This window comes from Balearica regulorum, chromosome 17 (assembly GCF_011004875.1).
Source record: "Balearica regulorum gibbericeps isolate bBalReg1 chromosome 17, bBalReg1.pri, whole genome shotgun sequence".
Lineage (NCBI taxonomy): Eukaryota > Metazoa > Chordata > Aves > Gruiformes > Gruidae > Balearica > Balearica regulorum.
Window position 1 is genome coordinate 241,898 of NC_046200.1, and position 23,256 is coordinate 265,153.

At 39.1% G+C, this 23,256-nt stretch overlaps 2 protein-coding genes across 12 annotated transcripts in view; one reads left to right on the forward strand and one right to left on the reverse strand.

Moving 5' to 3' along the window:
* Positions 1–160: 160 nt before the first annotated feature.
* CCDC117 (coiled-coil domain containing 117) overlaps positions 161–23,256 on the reverse strand; it is a 50,797-nt gene continuing 27,701 nt past the window's right edge. The window contains exons 1-6 of one of the 3 annotated variants that reach the window (XM_075769920.1): positions 7,469–7,578; positions 6,744–7,102; positions 5,975–6,025; positions 5,370–5,603; positions 3,769–3,906; positions 161–3,223 (exon numbers count right to left, since the gene is read on the reverse strand). In XM_075769920.1, the coding sequence (XP_075626035.1) occupies positions 2,971–3,223; positions 3,769–3,906; positions 5,370–5,603; positions 5,975–6,025; positions 6,744–7,102; positions 7,469–7,564 (1,131 nt within the window). In that variant the 5' untranslated portion in view covers positions 7,565–7,578 and the 3' untranslated portion in view covers positions 161–2,970. Of the gene's footprint in view, positions 3,224–3,768; positions 3,907–5,369; positions 5,604–5,974; positions 6,026–6,743; positions 7,106–7,468; positions 7,579–23,256 lie in introns of those variants that run through there. The other 2 variants (XM_075769919.1, XM_075769921.1) reach the window with 2 other exon arrangements.
* Positions 7,882–22,970, forward strand: LOC104642863 (solute carrier family 2, facilitated glucose transporter member 11-like). Of its 9 annotated transcripts, XM_075769911.1 has the most exons (13): positions 7,905–8,020; positions 8,305–8,399; positions 10,378–10,476; positions 12,089–12,249; positions 12,879–13,003; positions 13,269–13,398; positions 14,660–14,808; positions 18,157–18,344; positions 18,835–18,945; positions 19,057–19,158; positions 20,703–20,778; positions 21,049–21,176; positions 22,119–22,970. In XM_075769911.1, exons 2-13 carry the CDS (start codon positions 8,346–8,348, stop codon positions 22,320–22,322), a joined length of 1,527 nt encoding a protein of 508 aa, XP_075626026.1. In that variant the 5' UTR covers positions 7,905–8,020; positions 8,305–8,345; the 3' UTR covers positions 22,323–22,970. The 9 variants fall into 9 exon arrangements, with proteins under 9 accessions (XP_010310296.2, XP_075626026.1, XP_075626029.1 ...); XM_010311994.2 differs by lacking the exon at positions 8,305–8,399 and having other exon boundaries at positions 7,882–8,020; XM_075769910.1 differs by lacking the exon at positions 7,905–8,020 and having other exon boundaries at positions 8,232–8,399.

Below are 23,256 nucleotides of genomic sequence, written 5' to 3' on the forward strand. Positions count from 1 at the left end.
TGTCCCCCCGCCCTGTTGAACACCGTGGAGGAGAGAAGCAATGCCCTTGGGACTATGTGGTTACATTAAAAATCTTAGGCCAGAATTTTACCCTCCAGTTGAAGAACTGGATGTATGCTCTCAAGATTTTTGCTTTTATTAGGAATGAAACACAGCCATCTAAAAAATATTTTAGAAAATTTATTGAAAACTGACATACAAAGGGTGATTTGGTCCCAAGAGAAGACAGACCAGAATCAGATCTTCCATATTTCAAAATAAAGTTTTTCCTAATACTGCATCACATTTGCCATCCCACTTGTAAACAGCATTAATAAAAGTATTTTAAGGAAGCCAACAACAAATGAAACTGTGACAAATACAGAAGTTAGAAAACACCCAGCAGCTTGTTCTCTCTTACCCTCTCCAAAGAATCTCGCTCAGTCCTCCTAGATACTCAATTCCTGCTCTACTCCACTCTTCTTCTCCCCATCAATTTAAGGAATTCAACCCTGTTCTCTCCTATCACAAGGGCAGAAATAAATCATGAAAAAAATTAAATGTTTTCTACCAAAGTAAATTTCTTGGACACAGTTTTTTTCCCCCGTCTCATGGTCTTTGTCAATAGTCCACCACTATATTCTTGTTTCAGACGGCAAAATAACAGAGGTCAGTAATGCCATATTAGCAACAAACAATTAAGAGGAAATAAACCCCTCAAAGTCAACCTTTGGTACAAACATAACAGGAAAAGTATGCTTAAAAGCCTTCTACAAAAATGTATTCTGCAAATTTGATATGCAATTTGTCATTTTTAAGAGGAAAAACCCTGCATCTAGATTTGACATATTTAGGCCTCCCACAGTTTTCTACATCCTCTGTTGCAATTTTAGTGTTGCTGAGATGGTTTAATCAAATTTTTAAATTTTTTATCTTTTCTTTTCAGTTTATTTAGGATTCAGAGCTATCAGCTAAAACAGTTCCAACCTTGAACTTTCACTATAATCCTGCAAGCTTAAAACTAGGTAATTACTTGGAGGCACACATTTTCTATCCGCAGTGACTACAACCTTCTCCAGACTGCACTGCTTTACTTTATACTCTAGCAATGTAGCATGTCAAAGCCCATTCAGCAGCTTAATAATACGTGAGAAATTTTGCACAGTACATGCAAGAGATTTATAGCAGACTTGAAATGAAATTAGACATAATAGCAAGATAAAGCTGCACACATTCTTCAATTTAATAAAAGATCCAGAATAGTAAAGTTATACACTGGTTTCCAGAGTAATACCTATTCAAATGTTGGAATGTTTTTAGTGAAGCTCTGAAATGTTTTAGCAAAAGACAGCAAATTTCACACAACCTTCAACATGAGCAGCAAGATAGACAGGATTTAACAAATAGAGGTATCTTTTTAACAAAGCTTCTGCTGTCAGCCGAAAGAAAAGAAAGGATGAATGCAAAAAAAAAGAAGCTTGATTTTAAACTGTCAACTATGGCCTATTGAACAGTAAAAAATATCATCACAAAGATTATTGATTAGCTGTGCAAAGGAAGAGTAGATTTTCTTATGCAAAGAGCTGCATTACTGTGTACTTGCTGCTTTATGTTAGCAAGATGTCAAAAAAAACGGGATGCTAAGACTCTGAACAGAACCTAGTACTTGGAAAGGAATTTCTTATGAAAAGCCTCAATTCAAATATCTCTGAGAAAGCTCAAGGACTTAAGCACAGAAGATAAGATTTCTGCCTTGTTTAAGGGCACAACAACAGAACTGTTGTGCACTGAGGAAAGGTACAAGCAGTAACTCATTGAGGATTCCTTTTCTTACACCCCAAGCAATTATTTTGGCATACATCTGTATAAGCTATGTGACGTCATGTTAATGGCACGTGTTCTGGCTTAAATTTTAAGTCTAGATTCCCTCAGGAAGGAGACAAGTATCTTCTTTACTTCACCACCAATGCCAGCACTTTCAAAGTCTGGGACTTGGTTACAGACAATAATCAGCATTTGACCCTCTTTATGCCAGAAAATCAGCTGCCTGTTATCTGATTTACTTACCATGTTTATCAAAATTAAAGGATGCCATTTACTTAATAAAAGTTACACTGTCTTCAACTGACTTTCCAACTCGATGCATACAAAGAATCACAGTACAATATAAAATGTGAATCAATTGGCTGAGAACCACTTTTCTCCAGACTTTGCAGCATTTGGGAGGGGGTGGGCATCAAAAACCCACAAACACAATTTAGGAGCCAATGAACCACAGATGACTAAAGTTAGTAGATATCTTGCAAGTTAGTAGCTGGTTTTACTTTCTACAAAGCAAGTGGCTTATGCTCAGCTGTAACATTCCTTCCCTACCACACTGCAGAATGTATGATTTCTACATTTGAGCTTACATCAAGTACAAACCAGCTACAGATAAAACAGTCACAGATGAAATAGTGGGAAAAGCTGTATTTCCATAGGGATTGCTTTTCAATTTGTATCTAGACTCTGAAGTACTTCTTCCTTTCCATACCTTTTTTGTAATTCAAATTAAACTAACTGACCAAGCATGGTATGTGCATCAAAGTCTTAATGACTCAGTAAGTAAGAGATGTGGCTTAAGCCACAGTTACATCCAATATTTGGATTTTATACTTTACCAAGGACAATTAAGAGGATATTTCACCATTAAGCAAGATGGAAAGCTACCTCCTTGTTCCAAAGGCCTCTGGATTACCTTCTCAGTAAAACCAAGAATATTTAACAGACCGGAGTACAGAAATCTTGGGGTTTTGTTTTTTGGTTTGGGGTTTTTTTTTCAGTTTCCTTAAGTTGTGTCTGGCCAACCCACGTTCTTATGATTGTTAGTAGGAAAAACAAAACCAATAATAAAACTTCAGATCCACACATCAAACCAGAAAGAAAGAGGGAATCAAAAAACAGCAACAAAAAACATCAGAAGCTCACCACTTCCAGTCTAAAATCTGGCATCTACAACTCCATTTCTTCTTCTGCACACCCAGAGATTCCCAAAATAGCATATGGATCTGGAGACATGGCAGTCTGTTGTGATTCAGGGAATGTTGCAGTCTGTGGGTCAAAAGCAGCTCTTGGTGCTGACTGCTTAGCTTGACACCCTTCTGTACTCTGCTGCTTGAAGTTCTTAACAGAAACAGACTTCAGTTTATCTGTGAGAAATTCAGGAAGAGGTTTCCAAAGCACCAGCTCCATAGAAGGACGGCTCCTAGAAGGGATGGAGTCTCAGTTAAATTTAAGTTCTCCTATCACAACTACTAAATGCAGAAGACCAGTGAGTATCTTCATCCTTTGTGCTAGCCTGGAACTATATTCCAGAATCCATATACCTTTTTTTTTTTTTTTTTTCCCCCTATTAAATTTCCTCTTCCTTAAGTAGTTCCATTACTTCTAGTTCTGACCCTGTATTTTCTTTCTTTTGCACCAAACTTGATGACCACTGTCGGTCACACTTGAGGACCTTCTTCTTTTGGAAACTCACATACATAAAAATCAAGATATAATGGTCTATTCAACAAATTTCAGTCTGTACAAATGAGGAGTATAAAACAGACAGCTTGATGACCACTATAGTTACACTTACTTCTCTTTTACATTAGGATAGCTTTTCCTATTTTTGACCAGATGAACGGTCTGTTATACAACATTGGCTGCATCATGCAGTAATTAAGGACATCTCCACAACAAGAGACTGGGTCTCTTTTCATTTGCATGTGTTAGCTACATAGCACCATGATTTCCTCCAGAACTTACATAGATTCTATTATTTTCTTTGTCAGGACTTCACCAAAATCCCTCTTCATCCCTTTTTTAAGGGTATCTGACAGGATAAGAGTGGGCAGATTGCTAACATTTCCATCAGCATGAACTTCCTCATCTTCATCAATTATCCTAGGAATGGAGGGGGAAGAGGGAGATAAACACTATTGAGCATACTGTTAACAGGCACATCCACTGCAGACTACAGTTATATCTACGTGCACTGCATTGTACAGTGTAGATATCTGACCTAGGCTGGGTACCAGAAGCAGCGGGGCCATGTTAACATGAGTCTCTCTTGGGCCAATATACCCTAAGAATGACTGTTACCATAGAAGCCACTTGAGCAGCTATGCCACTTCTGGTACCTGAGCTAGCTTTGTTATCCCTGCATTGTCCAAGTAGCGTGCAGTGCAGACATACACTAAGAGAAAATAAATAAATTCACTTCAGGGGAAAGTGTATGGTTCAGTCACATTACAGGACTGAGTCTCGGTCATGCAGTAGCTTTGCCTGCTCAATTCCCCATATCTTAACTTCAAGAATTACTGAAAATCTACTGAATACAATTCTTAACCTTTAAGGACGTTGCACCAATTTCTCAGAGATTAAAACAGCACAAAAAGTTGAAGCATTTAGAACAAACTGGAGGTATCTCCTTCGGTTTTGGTAAACCTTTTAAAGAAAATTTAGCAGAGTAGCTGGGAGGGATGGGGAACAATCCTCTGAGAAGTCCAAAGCAGACTTTGTAATGCAGAAATAGCCAGATAATAAAGATATATAGCACTACTCTGATTTACCCATGAAAAAAAGAAGTAATTAAAAAAAATAATCTAACAGTACCTTGCTTCCCTTCACGCATCATCTATGGAGTAATCATCTAAAAAAAAATCTTGTTGTATAATTTATATAACTTTTGGCTTTTCTAACAACTGTGTGCAGTGGTCATTTTAGATATTTGGGAATACTAGCTCAACTGCAATCAACTGATATATACACATGATGTTCCCAGAAGTCTTTCAAAGGTAAGAATGCATGGTACATTTATTAAATGATTGCAATAGCCTGCCCATAGCCACCCCATCACCCCAATATCAAGCCACCTGGTATTTAACAGCAAGATGAACCTCAGTCTTATTACATATGTGCAGAGATCTCTCTGTGGTTCATGCTATTCTCTATACTGACAAATTCAAATCTACCTTGAGCATTTAGAAGTATTAATCACAGAACAAGCTGCAAGTGGTTGAAAAAAGCTGAGCTCAAGTCTGACCAGATTACATCAGTTAAAATTTGAGCTCTGGACACTCACAAAAGAGTATAAAACCTCATCATGGTATAGTGATGCTGCACAATGATTGTTAAAAGGTGGTTATTTATTCAGCATCTCTTGCTCTAGCACTCTCAATTTCAGATCATAGTATCAGCCCCAAGACTCAGGACCACAGGTAGCCTAAAAAGAAATCACTTGAACAGAAGGTTCATCTCAAACTTACAGTAGTGTGATCACACTGCTAAGTGCTAGACATAACCCTTAATGCCCACGAAAAAAGGGAAAGCTCAGCAAAGCCAGTCTACTCAATCCCTGCATTTACCTGTCCTCAATTTCCTGAAGCTTCCTGCGAGCAACCTCGCATTGCTGTTCCCCCATTGTCTGATCCATTTCTTCACAGGGAATTTCTAACATGGCAGTTTCAGGACCGCTGCCATCATACTGACTTGCTACCTCCCCAGCTGCCTGCTGACCTGCACAGAGAATCCATTCTTCAGTGCTGGGATTCAAAGGGCAATTTTTGGCTCCTGTCAGTCTCTTCTTCCTCACAGGACAACTAAGAAACAAAATAAGTTTACAATTGTCAAAAGAGAAATGTGGCATTCTACAGGAAAAAAACGTTATAGACAGTCACATACATTTCAACAGATTTGACGTACTATGGGAACAAAACCTCCACAGAATAAATAAATCCACATTGCTCTTATTAAAATGTGAGTACCCATGCAAGAAAAATCAGTGATACAGAATTAGTTACGTAACTGAAATGGATTTGGGCTTATGTGCAATTCAGGGGAAGAGTTCCAAATGGAAACAACAACAGAATTTCCCTTCCTGTGTATGTTGTAGGTGAGATGTACTCAAATCTTTATAGAAAACAAAAAACAATTTAGATTTTTCAGGCTATAAAAGACAAATTTAATTTACCCTTCTGCCTCTTCTTCTAGCTTATGCTTCTTTCCACAGCGAACAGAGACACTGCAAAAGAAAAACAAATGGTTGTTTAGCTTCTAATTATATCTGCCAGTGACAATAAAATTTTCAAACAGTATTTTCCTCCCTTTTAAAATTTCACTTCCAGGGAGAGCAACAGTTGCAGAGTCACCAGCTGTAAAAGGAGTGGAAGTTTTGGAAAATAAAAGACCGCTTTGTTCCAAAGAAAGTTAAAAAAGGAATTAGTTCTCCAAGCAGAATTCCACGCTAATTTCTCCTTCTTGACATTATTTATTTTTTCCACAAGGGGCAAGACCAATTTTTGCTAAAACTCAAATGCTTCAAGAAGCAACATGTGATCCAACTTCAGTCTCTTAATACACTGTCTCACAACTTGATATACTCAAATTAAATATGACTGAACAACATTTTATGGAATAATTTAAGTTTTTTGTGCTCACATATGAGAAAGAGCAAGTTGAAAAAAAAGTAAAATAAAGTACATGAGCTTCAAAGCACGTTACGACACTGGTAAACTTCATCCCATGTGTTTCCTTTTAGAAGGCTCCTTCACCAGCCCCCCACCCCCCAAACTTCAGGGTTGTAAGACAAGCGCAATACAATTCTAACACTGCGCAAGCAAAACACTATTAGACGAAAACAAATTATAACCTGTCTTGAAAAGAAAACTTATTTCACACGGCCAGTGCAGCTGATAAATACGTTCCTTCCCTGCTCCGGCGGTAGGTGGTTTTGCACTTACTGGCTGTGACCCTGCGGCTGGTGCAGGCCTTGCGGGTGTGCGGCGCTTGTGAACGAGCCCACCGGGGAGACCGTCAGGCCCTCGTTGTAACTCCCAAGCGCAGCCAGAGAGGCAACGTCGAAGCTGCTTTGCAGATACAGGCCGGAGGAACCGCCGCCATCGGCACCATCGTTTCCGTTCCCTGCCATTATCATCATGGGTGGCTGGAGACGGTCGTGGCCGACGGCTCCGGGCTGTGGATCGTCCCGCGCGACTGCCGGCGGGCCGTGTCGGTCAGGGGCAGCGGCCGGAGACTGGGGGAACTCCACGGCAGGACCCGCCGGGATGCCCTGACAGGATCTGCCCAGCGCTGCCATTTCCTGCTGCCGAGGAAAAAGAGGGCATCAACGCCGCCCGTCTGCACCCCCTCGAGGGGGCCGGGGCCGACGCCGGCTGCTGCCGTGCTACGGGACGCCCCGGGACCCCGGCCCCAGGCCGCCCTCCCTTCCTCCCACTGCTGCCGACGGCCCGGCCCGGCCCGGCCCGAGGCGCTCCCGCCGGAGACCCGCGCTGAACAGCGCTGGCGAGAGCCGCGGCGGCGCAGGTGAGCCGGCCCAGCGGCACCGCCGGCCGCCTCGGGCGCCGCCTCGGGCACCACCGGGGCCCGGCCCGGCCCGGCGCAACAACAGACAACAGCTGCCAGCCCCGGCTCCCTGGCCCGCCCGCCCGCGCCGCGGAGCGCTCACCACCGGGCCGGGCCGGGCCCGGAGCTGGACGACACCGCCAGAGCCCAAGTCCTTTCCAGGCCTTTCGCCACGCTTGGAGAAGGCGGGCGCGGGCATTATGGGTGTTGTAGTCCCGGGCCGTGGCGGCCCGCGGGGCGTGGCGGGAGCTGTAGTCCCGGGCGGCGGCGGCCCGCGGGGTGTGAAGTCCTCGCCGGCCCCGCGGTCGCGATGGTGCTATGGCGGCCATGGGGCAGCACGGATCCCCGGGGTCAGGCAAGGCACGGCTGTACCCGCCGGGAGCGGGAGGCTCCAGCCCTCGCCGGCAGCGGCAAAGCCCCGCTTCCCGAGGGAGCGTCGAGACAGACCCGCTTTTGTCTGCGGCCTGGCGTAATCTTCGCGGACGGCAGCCAGGGCCGCCGGGCTGGGGCGGGCCGCCCGCGAAGCAGCCAAATCCCAGTCAGATGAGGAGCTCGGTCTGCAGCTTTGCCCTGCTCTGTGGGCTGTGGCCGTGGGGAAGCAGCGAGCAAGTGCTGCAGTCGTGAGCTGTCGGGAGGTATGACACCAAAGCGCAAGGTAATCGCCCTGTCGTTTGATTTAGTAGCTGAAAGCTCTGGCTAGCGCGTGACTAACGTGTGTGTTTTCTGCTCCGACTTAAAAGAAGAAGGTGTATGTGCCGTGGTATTAAACATGGGAAAGCTCCCCATAAGCTACTGTAAGGCTTTATGAAAGTTGGACGTTTCTGTCATAAAAAAGTCGCGAACCATTGAGAAGAATCCCAATGGCTAGAGATGGAAGACAAAAATCTGTGTTTGAATACAATAATAACTTAATTTCTTTGGCACCTTTTATTCCTGTAGTGTAGTTTACTAAATTTTGCAAAGGAAATCAAATTCAGCCCATGCTAAGAATGGAGTACCAGCCCCTGCTGAGAGGGTCTAGCACGCACGGCAAGGTAAGCAGAACTGTCTTGCCCTCTGAAGATGGGTCCTGCAGAGAGTTTGTAGCTTTAACAGTGATGCACAAATGTGAAATGCTCTGATGGTTTCATGTTTACTTTTAAATAAAAATACATTAGATTGTAAAGTTTTGTATTTTCCTTAGCTAGCAGTGTCATCAAATGGAAGCTGTAAAAACATGTTTTCTGATTCTTATGTTTTACATTGAATGTAAATTGAATTTTGTTTGCGGCATGTTTCTGAAATGAGGCAAAAGTCCTTATAAACTGTGAGGAGTTACGTAGCTTACAGAGCATATAAGGCTGTTGTCTGTGCTCTAAGAAATCAGGGCCCAAATTCCAATGTGACACAAGACATTAATGTAATGAGCAGACTGATTTGTGCAGGAAGAAGAATGGAGCTGTCATAACAAAATGTAAGTTATGTGATGTATGTTAATGATTCTGTGGGGGTTTTTGTTTGTTTTCTGTCTCTTCTAGATTCTAGGTTGTACCCATGAGACACACAAAATACCTTGACAGTATTTGGTTAATAGGAAGGTCTGAGTGTGCGGTGCCTATATTTACCACCTCTACATTTATTTTTACTACTGTACTCGCTGCAGCCCTTATTTATTACTCTGAATTCATTGCTTTGCGTTCAGAGAAACACTTTTTATTCTCGGGAAACCGCAAGAAGCTATTAATTGGATTTTACTTTAATAAGATCAATTTCAACTTCTTCTGAATTTCAGTCCTGAATGAAGTTTTTATGAGTTACCTTCAGGAAAGACACAGCTCTTTCAGAACACAGTATAGCACCTGGAATAACTCAACATTTGTGGGAAATTGTCCAAGAATGAGAATGATGAAGAACTAGTCTACATACCTTACAATGAGAAATTAAGGGAGCACCAGCTTATCAAAAAAATTATGTGCAGTCTTTATGAAGGAAGAGGAAATTTGATCACCGAAGTGCCTTTAATATAGGAGATATTTTTGTGTACAGCTGAAGTTAGACAAAAAGATACTATGAGATGAAATTAGGACCTGATTTTTAATGAAAGGGTTGTTAAACATTTCAACTGGATGTTAGTTTTAGTACTATCATATTCAATAAAAAGGAGAGTCAAGAAGCATCACATCCAAAAACCAGACACTGTATAAACCTCTCGAGGTCTTCTCTCACCCAGAGACCTCATCCAAAGTATAATGTTTTATGACCAGTTAGACTCTCTAGAAATTAGAATGTATCATAATGGTGGTTTCTATTGACCTTAAAACCTATGAGTCTGTGAAAATATTAATTTAGTTCCTAAATACTGATTTAGGATTGTAACTAGGTAATACTGAAAAATTAAAAAATACATGCTAATAAACTTTAGATTGAATACCATTATCAGTAAACAATATGTTGTGATTTAGGATACTGAGGTTTACCACCTGCTAACTTGCAGACATCCAGTAATCAACTTAGGGACTTGCTCAGGGAAATAAAATAATTGTTATTTCTCACATCTCTGATGAAATGTGAGTCATAGAAATTGAGATTTGGTTAATTCTTATACTGAGTCATAGAAATTGGGATTTTGTTAATTCTTATACTGAGTCATTGTGCCTCTGACACCAAACATAAACAGTCCTAACATTCTTTCATAAAAAATAGGCACCGTGAGCAGTGTGGTTCATGCAAAAAGCACTTACACAGTTCAGTAAATATGCCGTCAGCAGTACAATGGTTGTGTTGCCCACACTTAATCTGTATATTTACAGTTGTTGCATCTCTGAAAAATGTTACTGATCATGGCCAAAGCCAGGCGGAAATGTTTCTCCTGCTGCAGGTGTTTGAGAGTTTATGTAGTTTTCTAAACAAATACTTTCACTTTTAAAACTAAATACATGATATATTTCACTATGATTTTCTCTTAGATATTACATGCCTGTGGGTTTGAGGCCCTATCTCTTTTCATGCCTGTTACTCTTTTCTGTTCTTTAGTTACCCAGCTGGACCTTGTTTCTGGCTGTTTGTGCTGCTGGAATTGGAGGGACCTTTCAGTATGGGTATAATGTTTCCATTATCAATGCACCCACCCAGGTAAAACATTGTCTCTTGTTTTACAGTAATGGAGGTATCCTGTCTAACTGGCCGAGAGGCTAAATGCACTTTTACTGCCATCGCAGCAGGAACCAAGGCAGGCTTCCTCTCCTATGAAGGATTCTTGTTGATTTCCAAAATGATTTCATGTGGATTTGTTTGTGAGTACCTCCCATCAGAGGTATTCTGCATCAGATAAAAGTGCCAAATATGCCATGTAAATACCTCTATTAAAGTCTGTTTTAGAAGGATTACCTGAATGAATAAGTAACATCTTCCAGTTACACTCTTGACTAAAATTGCCCAGAACATTAAGAATGGAATGGAACATTTTCAGTTGGAAGGGACCTGCAATGATCATCTAGTCGAACTGCCTGACTGCTTCAGGGCTGACCAAAAGTTAAAGCCTGCTATTGAGGGCATTGCCCAAATGCCTCTTAAACACTGACGGGGCTTGGGGCATCAACCGCCTCTCCGGGAAGCCTGTTCCAGGGTTTGAATACCCTTTCTTTAAAATGTCACCACCATTTCTCCTAATGTCAAGTTTAAACCTCCCCTGATGCAGGTTTGAACTATTCCCATGTGTCCTATCACTGGATAACAGGGAGAAAGGATAGTTGCAGTTGTCCATCACAAGGCAGCTTACCAAGAAGGATCTTCACTTAGTCAAAAAGTTGCATCTCTAGTGTCCGAGTATCTCATAGGTATTTTTATATACTTGTTATTTTTGCATTCATTGCCATGGCCTTGAGGATTCTGCATATTTTGTGGATGACTCAAGAGGATCTGAGCAAATGGTCTTGTGAAAGTGGTGGGTATAATTTTCTGCTGTCAGCTGATTTATTTTCTTGTGAAACTGTGAAGACTGAATTTGCTACAACATCATATGATTTTTACAAAGGTTAAAATAAGCTGTTTGTGAGTGAACATGTAATATGCTGGAAACAGAGGGAGAGTCCAGGAAGTTCGTTCTTCTGTTAAGTCATTGTTTGCTGGCTAAGAACAAGAGCCTCTGATTACAGATACGTGTCAGTTCAAGAGTTTCTAAAGACACGTTTTAGGAAACCAAGCATTTGGAATAACAGTTTAAGAGTTTGTCAATACTATAAGAAAGGCAGAGGAATATTAGAGTTGCAGAAAGGGATTTTACTATGAATTGTAGGATTACGCTAAGGCAGGAAGATTTAAACCAAGTGCCAGAATCAGTCTCCTGACATTAAAATTTGTTAGGTTACATGAGACCTCTGTTCCTAAAAAACAGTAGGACCTACCCATCCCCCCTGTCCCCCCCCTTCATTCAGGAAGACCTCAAAGCTCTTTCGTAGTGGTATATGGAAAGATGGCTTTTCCTCTAGCGGAATACAGCCTCTCCTGAGATATAGTACAAAAGCAAAGCTGCTCAGCAGTCTTTTAGATGTATGGGGAGTAGGAAATGGTATTGTGGTCAAGGAAGATTCTGCTAGTCATCCGTGTTTTTCGTATAATACAACTAAGATGATATCTTTTGTTGGTTCCCAGAATTGTTTTTCAGGATTGAGGTGCAAGTTATTTATAGTCCTATGCTGTAGGGCTACACACAATGCTATACATTCATCATTCTTTTCTACTGCAGCATATACACAAGTTCTTAAATGAAACCTGGACTAGTCGTTATCACAAGGAACTAAATCCAGATTTGCTGACTTTTCTTTGGTCTGTCATTGCCTCTATATTTTCACTTGGAGGCCTGTGTGGAGCCCTTATTGGAGGCAGCATGGCAATTCGGCTAGGCAGGTGAGTTATAGCAGCAGGCATATAGCAGTATGTTTTCCTTTCCTACTTTCTCACTGGAATATAAAGTAAATAAATGCAAAAAGAGTGTGAGAAAATGTACCTTAGGTGACTATAAATGTTTTTCACTTCAAAGCAGAGTTATTTAGTAGAATTTTACAGTTTGTTCCAATGTAACTTTAGAAGATAAGCCCTGAATTATAGCCTAGAGTCTAGTCTTTCCATTACATTTATTGAAATCTAAGTAGGAGTATGCACATACTGTATGGTAGGAAACACAGGTCTGCCATCCACATTTGCAGCCTTCATGCCAGTAAGGACATGCTACATAGTCTGTAACATTTCATGTGTGTTCTGTATAGATATAGCATAAATTAACAAAACCCCACTCCCACCTTGTAAGGCATTTCTGTCATATTTATGGATTATCCTTATGTTTTCACTTTTTTTTTTTTTTTTAGTATGAGTAAATACTTGTATCAGGTGACTTGATTTCCAGTGAATAGCACATTTCTTCAGTATAAAGCCCATTTTATCCATATTATCAGAAATGAAAACTTTTTAAAAAACATGTTATTGCAGATTTCTGTAATGGTGTGTTTGGGGTTTTTTTGTTGTTTCCTCCTCTTCAGGAAAGGAGCTCTTTTGATGAATAATATTCTAGCAATACTGGCCTGCATTTTAATGGGGATCAGTTTTCCAACAGGATTGTTTGAGTTACTGATTGTTGGAAGGTTTTTGATTGGCATAAATTCAGGTGAATGATTTCCTATTCCTACTTTCAATAAACTATGGTGAATGATAAATGATTGTTACTGCTGATTCTTTAGTTATTATGATATGTGTTTGTATGCTGCTTTGTAGATAGGATGACAAAAATGTTCTGTAGTCTAACTTGGAATCTGAAGGCAGCTAAATTAATAGAGAAATTAACCAAATCTGATTTCCTACATGTTTTGGTTTAGTAACTGTTTTCAAAGCAAAATCTATTAATAGGAAAATGTTTTTCCATTTACTTGCAGGTATTGGGATCTGTGTGCAGCCTCTGTATATTGGGGAGATTGCCCCAAAACATCTTAGAGGTGGCATGGCCATGGGCACTTCCATCTTTCTGACAGGGGGGATTCTGACAGGACAAATAATTGGTTTGAGGTTAGAAATGCATTTTTTTCCTGCCTTGCATTACTCGCATGTAAAACATTCCAATTCCTTGTAGCTCCCTGCAAAGCACTTGTTGTGGCCATTGTAGCATTAGTGAATCAACTTCACATGAAGGTCTAAGTGTATGAAGAAAACCTAGCTTTTGTCACCTTATTCCTATGACTGCAAACCATCTGTACTGTCTCCCCAGGGAAGTATTCTCAGTTTAGATGGGTCAGCCAGAACAGCATCAGTAAAACAGGTATTTATGCTGAGTTCACGTTTTCTGCCAGTTTCTTGCTGGAGACAGTGAGCATTCATTAGACAGGACTTGAGAGCAAAGGACTCTTAATTCCTGTATTGTAGCACTAATGCTGGTTTTGTCCCTTGTGAGACCAGATGAAGTTGCAAGGCACTTTATCCAGTTGTATCTTAAAAAGTTCTAAGAACGGAGACTGCACAACCTCAAGATGAAAAGCTTCTTTCATGAAGTCTGCTAGAAGCTTTCCACTGCCCTAAGAGCAACTGTTAATACCCTGAGTAGCAGCACATTATCTGTTTTTTCTCTGTCCCTCTACCAAAAGCACTTAGACTTCTCTTTCTTTTGCCTTATCACTAGCTTCTGAATTAACTGATTTTGCTAGACATTTTAGGTATGAAGTGCTACAAAATAAAGTAGAATATAAACTTCAGACTGCATAATCTAGGGTCAGTATTTAAGATGCAATACACTTTTTTTTAATACTATTTTAACAAGTTTACATTGCTCACAACACATTATCCTGCTGATTCAAACTGTACCAATTTTAATGGTTCCTTTCTATGTAATACACCTTCTCATTCAATCAGCTTGGAATGGGAGGTGGGATCAGATGGCTTTCTGAGTTCCTTTCTATCCTAAATTATGGTATGATTCTCAAAGGCAGATGGAAATGCTGCTGCCACCCTTAAGTTGAAGTCTGTATGCTATTACTTTCCCGCATTGCTAGAAAACATTGCTTTGGCAAACCTGAAAATAATGCTTAGGACCAACACCACCATAAGCAGCAGGAAAGTAGTGTTGTGTATCTCTTCTTGAGTGAAACCTGATTTCAGAGTGGCTGGAAAATAGTTTCCCAGCCTCTTTCTGCTGAGGTTCACAAGATGTAGGTAACTGTTTAAAAGAGAACTTTTCTCGAAGGACAAACTTCTTGCTCCCAAAAGTCTTCTGAATAGTCACCAATAGCTAATTACTTTGGGTTTTTTTTTCCTTCTTTTTCCACACCTCTCCCAGGGAATTATTAGGTGGAGAAAAGTATTGGCCTTTGTTGCTATCCAGCAGCTGTTTCCCAGCATTTGCCCAACTTTTATTCCTGCCGTGGTTTCCTGAAAGTCCCAGATACCTTCTTATTGACAGAGGTGATGAGCTGAGCTGCGCCAAAGGTAACATACAGCATTTATACTTTCTCTGTGTCTTCAGAAGGGTAGAATGAGTGTATTTCCCTCCAGATTCTCCTTTTCTCTTTATTAATGCAGCACAGCTACATCGCCTAGTGCTTTTTGGCCCATGTTTTTTCCTCCAGTGAGCTTACATGGAAAAAGGGATTGTAGAACTCAGAAGTTGTCCTGGTTTCAGCTGAGATAGAATTAATTTTCTTCATAGTAGCTAGTATGGAGCTATGTTTTGGATTTGTGCTGAAAACAGTGTTGATAATATAGAGATGTTTTTGTTACACAGAGATTTTTTTGTTGTTATTGAGCAGTGCTTACCCAGAGTCAAGGACTTTGCTGCTGCTCAAACTGCCCTGCCAGCGGGATGGCTGGGGGTGCACAAGAAGTGGAGGGGTCACAGACAGGACAGCTGACCCAAACTGCCCAAAGGGATATTCCATACCACATGATGTCATGATCAGCTTATAAGGGGGTGGGGGAGGAGGAAGGATGGGGGGTGTGTGGAGTGGTGGCAGTTGGAGTGATGGCGTTTGTCTTCCCAAGTTACTGTTACGTGTGATGGAGCCCTGCTTTCCTGGAGATGGCTGAACACCTGCCTGTCCACAGGATGTGGGGAAAGAATTCCTTGTTTTGCTTTGCTTGTGCGTGGCTTTTGCTTTATTTATTAAACTGTCTCTATCTCAAGCCATGAATTTTCTCACTTTCACTCTTCTGATTTTCTCCCTCATTCCACCGGGGTGGGGGGCAGGGGGAAGTGGGTGAGCGGCTGCGTGGGGCTTAGCTGCTGGTTGGGGCTAAACCACGACAGGAGTCTCTAATGGATTGTGAACAAAACTTCATTATCTCGTTTCAAATGTATGTTCATGTTTTGTTACTCTGTAATGAAATCTCTGACGGTTTAATAATTTTTCTCTTGGATGAAGTAACATACCTGAACTACTTAACCTCTTACTGGACTGTTCATTTCTCAGGTCATGTCACAGATAAGTATTGGTTACATCAGATACTTTCTTCCATTCAGTGATACTGTTGTACTTCTCCTGTAAGAAATAATATAATAAAAAGGAGATAAAAATATAATAAAAGGAGACAGCATAAGTAGGTGAAAAATTAGAGATCTTTTTACTGAAAAAGAGGTGATGTTAAAAAAGTGATTCATTGGCTATTTGAGCAGAAAATGCCTTACCCTCTATTTTCTAAATGTTTAGTTATCTTTTAAATACTTTTGCCCCCCCTGTTATATCAAGTGGGAGAACTATGACAGCTTAAATTTTTCACTTTATCTTTGAGGGTCTATGATTTTTCTCCTTTTATTCAAACCCTACTCAAGAAATAACTGCAATGTGATAGCTGTGCAGTACTGCATAAATGAGCAAGTGAAGCCCACACGCTACAAGAAGGATTTGAAAGACAAAAATTCAGATTAGTTGTGATTTTCTTTATCCTGAATTTACACAGTTCTCTATACTGCAAGAAGAAACCAAGTATCACAAGAGGTTTTTTTTCACAATAGAATGCCAACAGGAGGCGCTGAGGCCATTTGTATCCTCAACATACCATGCATAGCATTTTACTTCCCAGAGAGACCTGGTGCAATAATATTTCAAAGAGTAAAGTATTAGTCGCTATAAGTAAGCAGGTCTGATTAATTAATTCAGTTTGAAGGTTTGCTAACTAAATATGAAAAGACCCTCTCTAAAATAATAACTAAGTAATGAAATTGAGAAGACAGAAGAACTTAAAATAGATCCCAATGTACAAATCTGAACAGAAATAAAATACTCAATCACATATTTTTCAGAAATCTGTTCAGTTTTTCTACTTCTGCCTGGCACGATAATTCTGGTGTAGTTCACAGTGACATAAAATGACACTTGTTATCCCTGGATCTTCCATTTAAAATGCTAAATAAAGGAGAGAAATGAACAAAGGAAGTTTACCTTGTTAGCATTTGATAGGGTTGTATTTAATTCAGTTTTTATTGTATGCATAAATAAAGGAAAAACATTTCTTCATTTGCTTTTCTTCTGTTAATTCTTTTGTAGTGCTGTTGCTGAACATATGAATTGTTGCCTGTCTAGAAAAGATAGATAGAACAGTGTATCTTGTGGAAAGATCTTCAACAAAGGAGGTTAAAGAGGCTTAATTCATAGAAGCCTTTAGGCTTGTTAGGAAATAGAAAAGAGGCAGGATTCATAGAGAGAGGTGAAATCTTGTATTATAATGGGTAATTAAAAAACAAATGGACAAAAAAGCTGTGTTTTTAGATAAAGCCATCTGTTTCTGCAGGCCTGTCTCCTTCCCCCCTCTAAGTTTGTCAGCTGATCTAATAAAAATATCTCTCTGTTTACCTTGCCCCAAAATATTCGTAGACCATCACAACTGCAAAAGCACAGTAACTACAAGTGACCTATAGAGTTAATTCTGTCTAATTTGGAAGCCATGGACAAGATGACCATAATGTCCCTTTAGGATTATGATCTAGTTTGGGCTTCATTAAATGTAATTTTTTAAATGTAAGTGAAGCTTGCAATCTCCATGTCATATTCAAGTCTTTCCCTCTCTCTCTCTTTTTTTTTTTTTTTAAATAACATAATCATGGATTGTTTTTTTCCAACAATTGTGGTTGCTCCTGAACTAATACTGAAAAGTGGCTAGAGCTTCAAGCTGGTTACACTGTTAATGATAACAATAGCCTTGGAAAGTTTGCTTTCAGGATCATCAAAAGTTCTACTGTTGCCCTTAAGTAGACAAACTATCACTTATGATATATTTAATCTTGAAGATTTTAGAGGAACTGATGCTATGTACTCTTAAGTTTTAGGACCATCAGTAAAGATTTTAATCTTGCATCCAAATGACTTCTGATAATACTTGCCTTAGAAGAATTACTTACCATCTTTACTCCCATTCACTCAATGTGCTCTGCTGGCAAAACTACAGACAGAGACATAACAAAAGACTTGATATCTGCATAGAATTTAAGCAAAAGACTTCAGACAGGTTAGAATGTCCTTTAATGAAAAGACTCTTTGGAAGTTTGTGGTTCAGATATAAAACACTTCAAAATATTTTGCTTGGTGAATATTTCAAAGTCAGATATTCCTCTAAAAAAAGCAAAGTAATGCCACTGAAACCTCCAAATCCACCACAGCAAAAAATGTTGGAAAATCAGCAAGCAAAAAACAAGTTACAAAACAAATTACTTTTTTCTCAGCTTCCTGAAACAGACTTTTCATATCCTAGCAAAAGCCAGGTCATTATGGAAAGAGATGATTTTCCAAAAGTTGTGGTCAATAGGTAGACGTACGAGAATTTATATTCTTCTTTTTTTTTTAGCTTTGAAGCGATTTCATGGTTCTTCAGAGTATCGAAGGGAGATGGAAGACATACAGCGGGAACGTTTTGCCTTAGATGGGGAGAAACCCAAGAAGCCCTGGCAATTATTCACCGACCGTGGTGTGAGATGGCAGCTCATTACTGTGATTGTGATGACTATGGGCCAACAGCTCAGTGGGATAAATGCTGTAAGATTTCATACATACAAACAGCTTAAATAATTACTTAATATCCATCTGTTTTTCAACCTTTTAATAACATGAATGATCCACATAGAGAAGATCAGAGAAATGGGATAACTGAGAATATTTTTGTATTATTTCAGATTCTCTTTTTTTTTTTTCCAATTTTTTTCATTTCTGTGTTTCTGGTATGTAAATTCCTTTAAAGAATGACTTAATACTTGTGTTTACATCTTCTGAAAAACTAAATAAAGGTGGATCAGCTTATCCCATTGTGTCTGGTTTAAGAATGTGAGGTATTATATTCAATAAGTTGAATAATTACATTTGCTTTTATGCTAGCAATATATTTACCTAGACATGAATTTAACAGATTCTTCTTGCTGTTTACATCAAATGAATAACTCACAATATAAAATATTCAGCTGTACGTTTAGTATGAACGTGACTTTGTTTCCAGCTGAGAATTTAACTACCGGGATTCAGTCTGTTGTAGATTTATTTCTATGCAACTTACATTTTTGAACAAGCTGGGATCTCAGCAGAAAAAATCCCATATGTGACACTCGGCACTGGAGCTTGCGAATGCCTCACAGCCCTCACCTGTGTGAGTAACAATTTATTCTACCTCCTAGCATAAAGAGTAATGATTCTTCTTGAAGAACATTGGTAAACATGAGATCAATATAGTAACAGAAAAATGATGTCTTGTCCACAGGGCTTACTGATAGACTACGTGGGAAGAAGATACCTCGTCATTGGGGGTTATCTCCTTATGACCCTTTGGAGCATTGTTTTAACATTCTCTCTGACTTACCAGGTGTAAAGAAGGACTCATTTATATTACATGATAGGACTATAGTGAGTGAAAATCTGTGACTCTCAAAAGAAGCTGGAAGATAAGAGCTGTATGGGTTTAAACAGCAGCATAAAAAATGACAGCAGTTGAAAGATTTGGTCAATTCTGCAGCCATATTTCCCTAAAATAAAAGAATGCTCACAGCTAAGATTTAGGCATGTATTTGTCTTAAAGCCGCACTTGCATTTAATGCTGTCAAAACTAAGTGATGATGAAACAGCATTTATTCTAGCTTTTGAAGTAATTTTAGGATGAAATACTACATAGTGATGATATTAAGCATCACGGTCCACTTCAGTCACTTAATTGTAAAGTGAACAATCAAACAAAAAATACTGTAAAGATGCTGAAATTCATAGGACACTTCAATCGATTAAGTGTAAATTCACAAAAACTATTGGAAACTCACTAGAGATATTCACAGTGCCTTAAATTTACCATGCGAAGGCAACATCCTGCCTTGCTTTTTGATGTAGTATAGAGAGATGCATTGTAAATTGTTCTGTATACTGTATCAGCTCAAATAAAGCAGCCCCACAAACCTCCCAAAATGAAGGTTTAGAGGAAATCTACATCTGCAGACCATAATGTACTAAATATTTAGCGTTGCCTTGGGGTAATCCAAACAAGACGATGTAGATGTAGCTCCAACAGTGAGCAACTCGATTTAGTCAGTATTTGGTTTCCTGATAAATCTTTATCTGACAAGGGTAGGATTAAAGAGCTGCAATTCTTCCCCTATCCGCACATGAGTTGACTGATGGAGCTGGCTATAAACAGGAGGATCCTGTGCAGTCACGTTGCAGGTGTGATGTTTGGAGGGACAGCAGAGTTAGGGGCTGCACAGATTGGCAAGCAGGCTGCAGAAGAGGCACCTACAGTAATTTCTGTGGTTGGAGTAAAGTAAGCTGCTAGGCCAGGTAAAAAGTTGAATGAGCCAGCCATTAGGCAGAAGGCCTAGGCTTAATTATTTTATTGTAACTTGTAAACTTACCGGTTTGCTTTTGAATAATGGGATCTCAAGCTGAGGCTTGGTCTTTCTAATGCACCTAGTTTCATATGTATGTAGTAATCCTAGTGTTTGTTTACTGCACTACTGAAATGCATGTATACATAAATAATGTGATTAGAAGTCTGTTCATACTATGCAAGTGCTTAATGACAGCTAACTCGTGGGATCAGTATAAAATACCAAAGTAAACACTGACAAAATGTTAAACTAGTAACAACACGTAATTGTATATTCAATATTGGTGTAAATTTTTAGCTTTGGAGGACTAATTATAAATCTCAGCAGAAGTACTAGAGTCCATTTAGTAAAAATTATTAAATGAACAATATTTAATTTCTAATTTATTTAACAGTACTGCTTCAGAGCTGTAAACAGCCATGAATGACTTATTGGTCTTGGTTGCAATAAAATAGCAAAAGGAAATGTAACTGTTAAGCCAAACTTTAAAACTGAATTATCAAAATCTGCACTAAACCGCCTCATTCTTTTCCAGGAACTGTACTCATGGGTGCCTTATGTGAGCATGACATCTATATTTGCCTTCATCTTGAGCTTTGGGCTGGGACCAGGTATTACACAGTAACGAATGTTCTAAAGCGGTGGAACGTGTCTGGGGCTGGGGGGCAAAGCCAGCAGCTCTGCTGTGCAGGCCAGGCAGTAAGTCTTTACTGAAAGGCTGCTGAGGCTCTGGCTAAGGAACGCAAGTGAGCTCGTCTCATCAGAACAGTTCAGTCTCCCATAGCCCGAAACTGAGCAACTCAATCTTTCTGGCATTGGAAATACCGCAAATGGACATTTAGCATAATAACCTGTTCTGTTTCTGAAACTCGTTTTCCCAGGTGGCATAACAAATACCTTGACAGCTGAACTATTTATACAGTCTTCACGTCCTGCTGCTTACATGATAGGAGGAACTATTAGTTGGATTAGTTTTTTCACAATTGGAATGCTCTTTCCCTTCATAGTGGTAAGTTTGCATAATGCATTTTCTTAATTGCCTCACCTCTCATTTAATCTTCTCTCAGCTTCCATCAAATTGCTTTTTCTTATACAGTAACACTTGAACACAGGATGCACACTACATCTCCACTGAGTATAACTAGATTCAGTCCCTCTTAAAATATTTTTTAGATATCAACAAGAAATAATAAAACATGAAAAATGACAATTAAAAGGAATGCATGGGGGTAATTTTCATGTTCAGTTTTAAAAAAATGGAGAAGGTATCAAAACTAGAAAAACTTAATCCGATACTGAGATTCAAATAACACATTTCTTCATAGTGCATTATGTTTTTATGTCAAAGTAAAGTAGTAGTACCTGAGGCTAGTGGTTCACATCTTCTCTGGGAGCCTGCTAAGCTTACGTACAGAGGGTTCTGTGATCAGGAGGATTATTGGGAAAAACAATACAGGCTTTCATTTCTAGCTTTGTATTTTCAGTTTTAGCACTTATTCTTGAGAGCAAAATAGGCAGCAACAGCACACAGCAGAGTACCCTGATTTGACAGTCCTTTCTTCTTGGCTGAACTCTGCTTCTCAGTAAGATAGTTGGGTTTTTTAATGTATAGCATTGAAAAATATTAATAAACTTTCAAAAAAAGATAAATCATATAATCTTAAATTATGTGACAGCTAAGTAGCAAATGCTGACTTGTCATTACATTGTGAATTGTTTAGTGTGTATTATAACAGTTTATTTTTTTTTAATAAAAGACTACCAAATGTATTGCACAACACTTGGTAGCCTTACCTAAAAAAAAAAAATTAAAAAAAAAGTTACATGTAAAGTAAGGATAGGTTGACCGTTCTTTTAATAAAAATATCTGAGCAGCAATGTTAGCTTTTTATTTTCCCAAACCCACTGTTATACTTGAAATATGTTGCAATCAAATACATGTTGTTTTCAGAATGGACTGAAGCAGTATTGTTTTCTGGTGTTCTTACTGGAGTGCTCCTTAGTTGCTGCTTTCATCTTCCTTGTAATTCCTGAGACAAAAAACAAGTCTTTTCTGGAAATCAAAAAGGAATTTCACAAGCTTAATTTTGGAAGAAATACCAAAAAAAAGGACACAGAGCTTTATGAAAGACGACAACTCCATGATGAATTTTAAAAAAAATTCTGTGTAATTTCAGAGCTGTAACAGAACTTTAATGAGAATTATGAACAGCGTCTTCTAAATTAGCATTGTAATACCATGAACAGGTAGCTTATTAAATCTTCCTGTATATTTAGAGGAAGTTTAATTAAAAGCAAGTTAATCTTTCTGAAAAGCTGTTAAAACATATATTGCTGAAATGTAATTAAAAACATATATAGAAGATTTGATGTTTAGACACAACTTGATGTTGCAAGGATGGAGAAATACCAGGAGGGTGTTCAATGAATTCCTCCCCCCGGCAGACTTCTTCAGATAATTCAGTAGTTCGTCTTTTATTTCTAAGCCTCTTCTTCAGATTTGGGTAGTCAAGCATGTCTTACTGCTTTACCGAATAAAATATTCTGAGGTGTTAAAACCCAAACAAGAACTGACTTACTGAGAAACCAATACTTCAGATATTCTGGTTTATATGTAAATTGGGGTATTTAGTTGCTGGTTTTCACTTAAAAAAACTTCTTTGAAAGATTTAAGGACATTCCTCATGTAGTCCTGTTACTGTAACTGTACAGCACCTATCTGAATTACTGTTATTTGTAATAAAGTTTATTAGAAATACTTGTTTCCTAAAAGGGTACTAATAAAACAGTTTCTGGCATTTGAGTTTGGGTTTATTTTTTTTCCCTCTAATCTAGCATCTTAACATTTTAAATTTTGCAACACTATAAAACCTCTTCTAGTTTTGAAGGCAAGTTCCCAGCAGACAGAGATCAACATCACAAAAAGCTCTAAGTAGCAGAGGACAGATTATAGGAATTAAATAATTTCACCTTTAAAGATTTTTCAAGGTGGTCTGACAGAACACACACAAGCAGACTACAGAGAGCTTGAAGGACCTATTGAATGAGCTTTCTGTTTGATCTCCGACATTTTGTCCAGGACTTTCAAC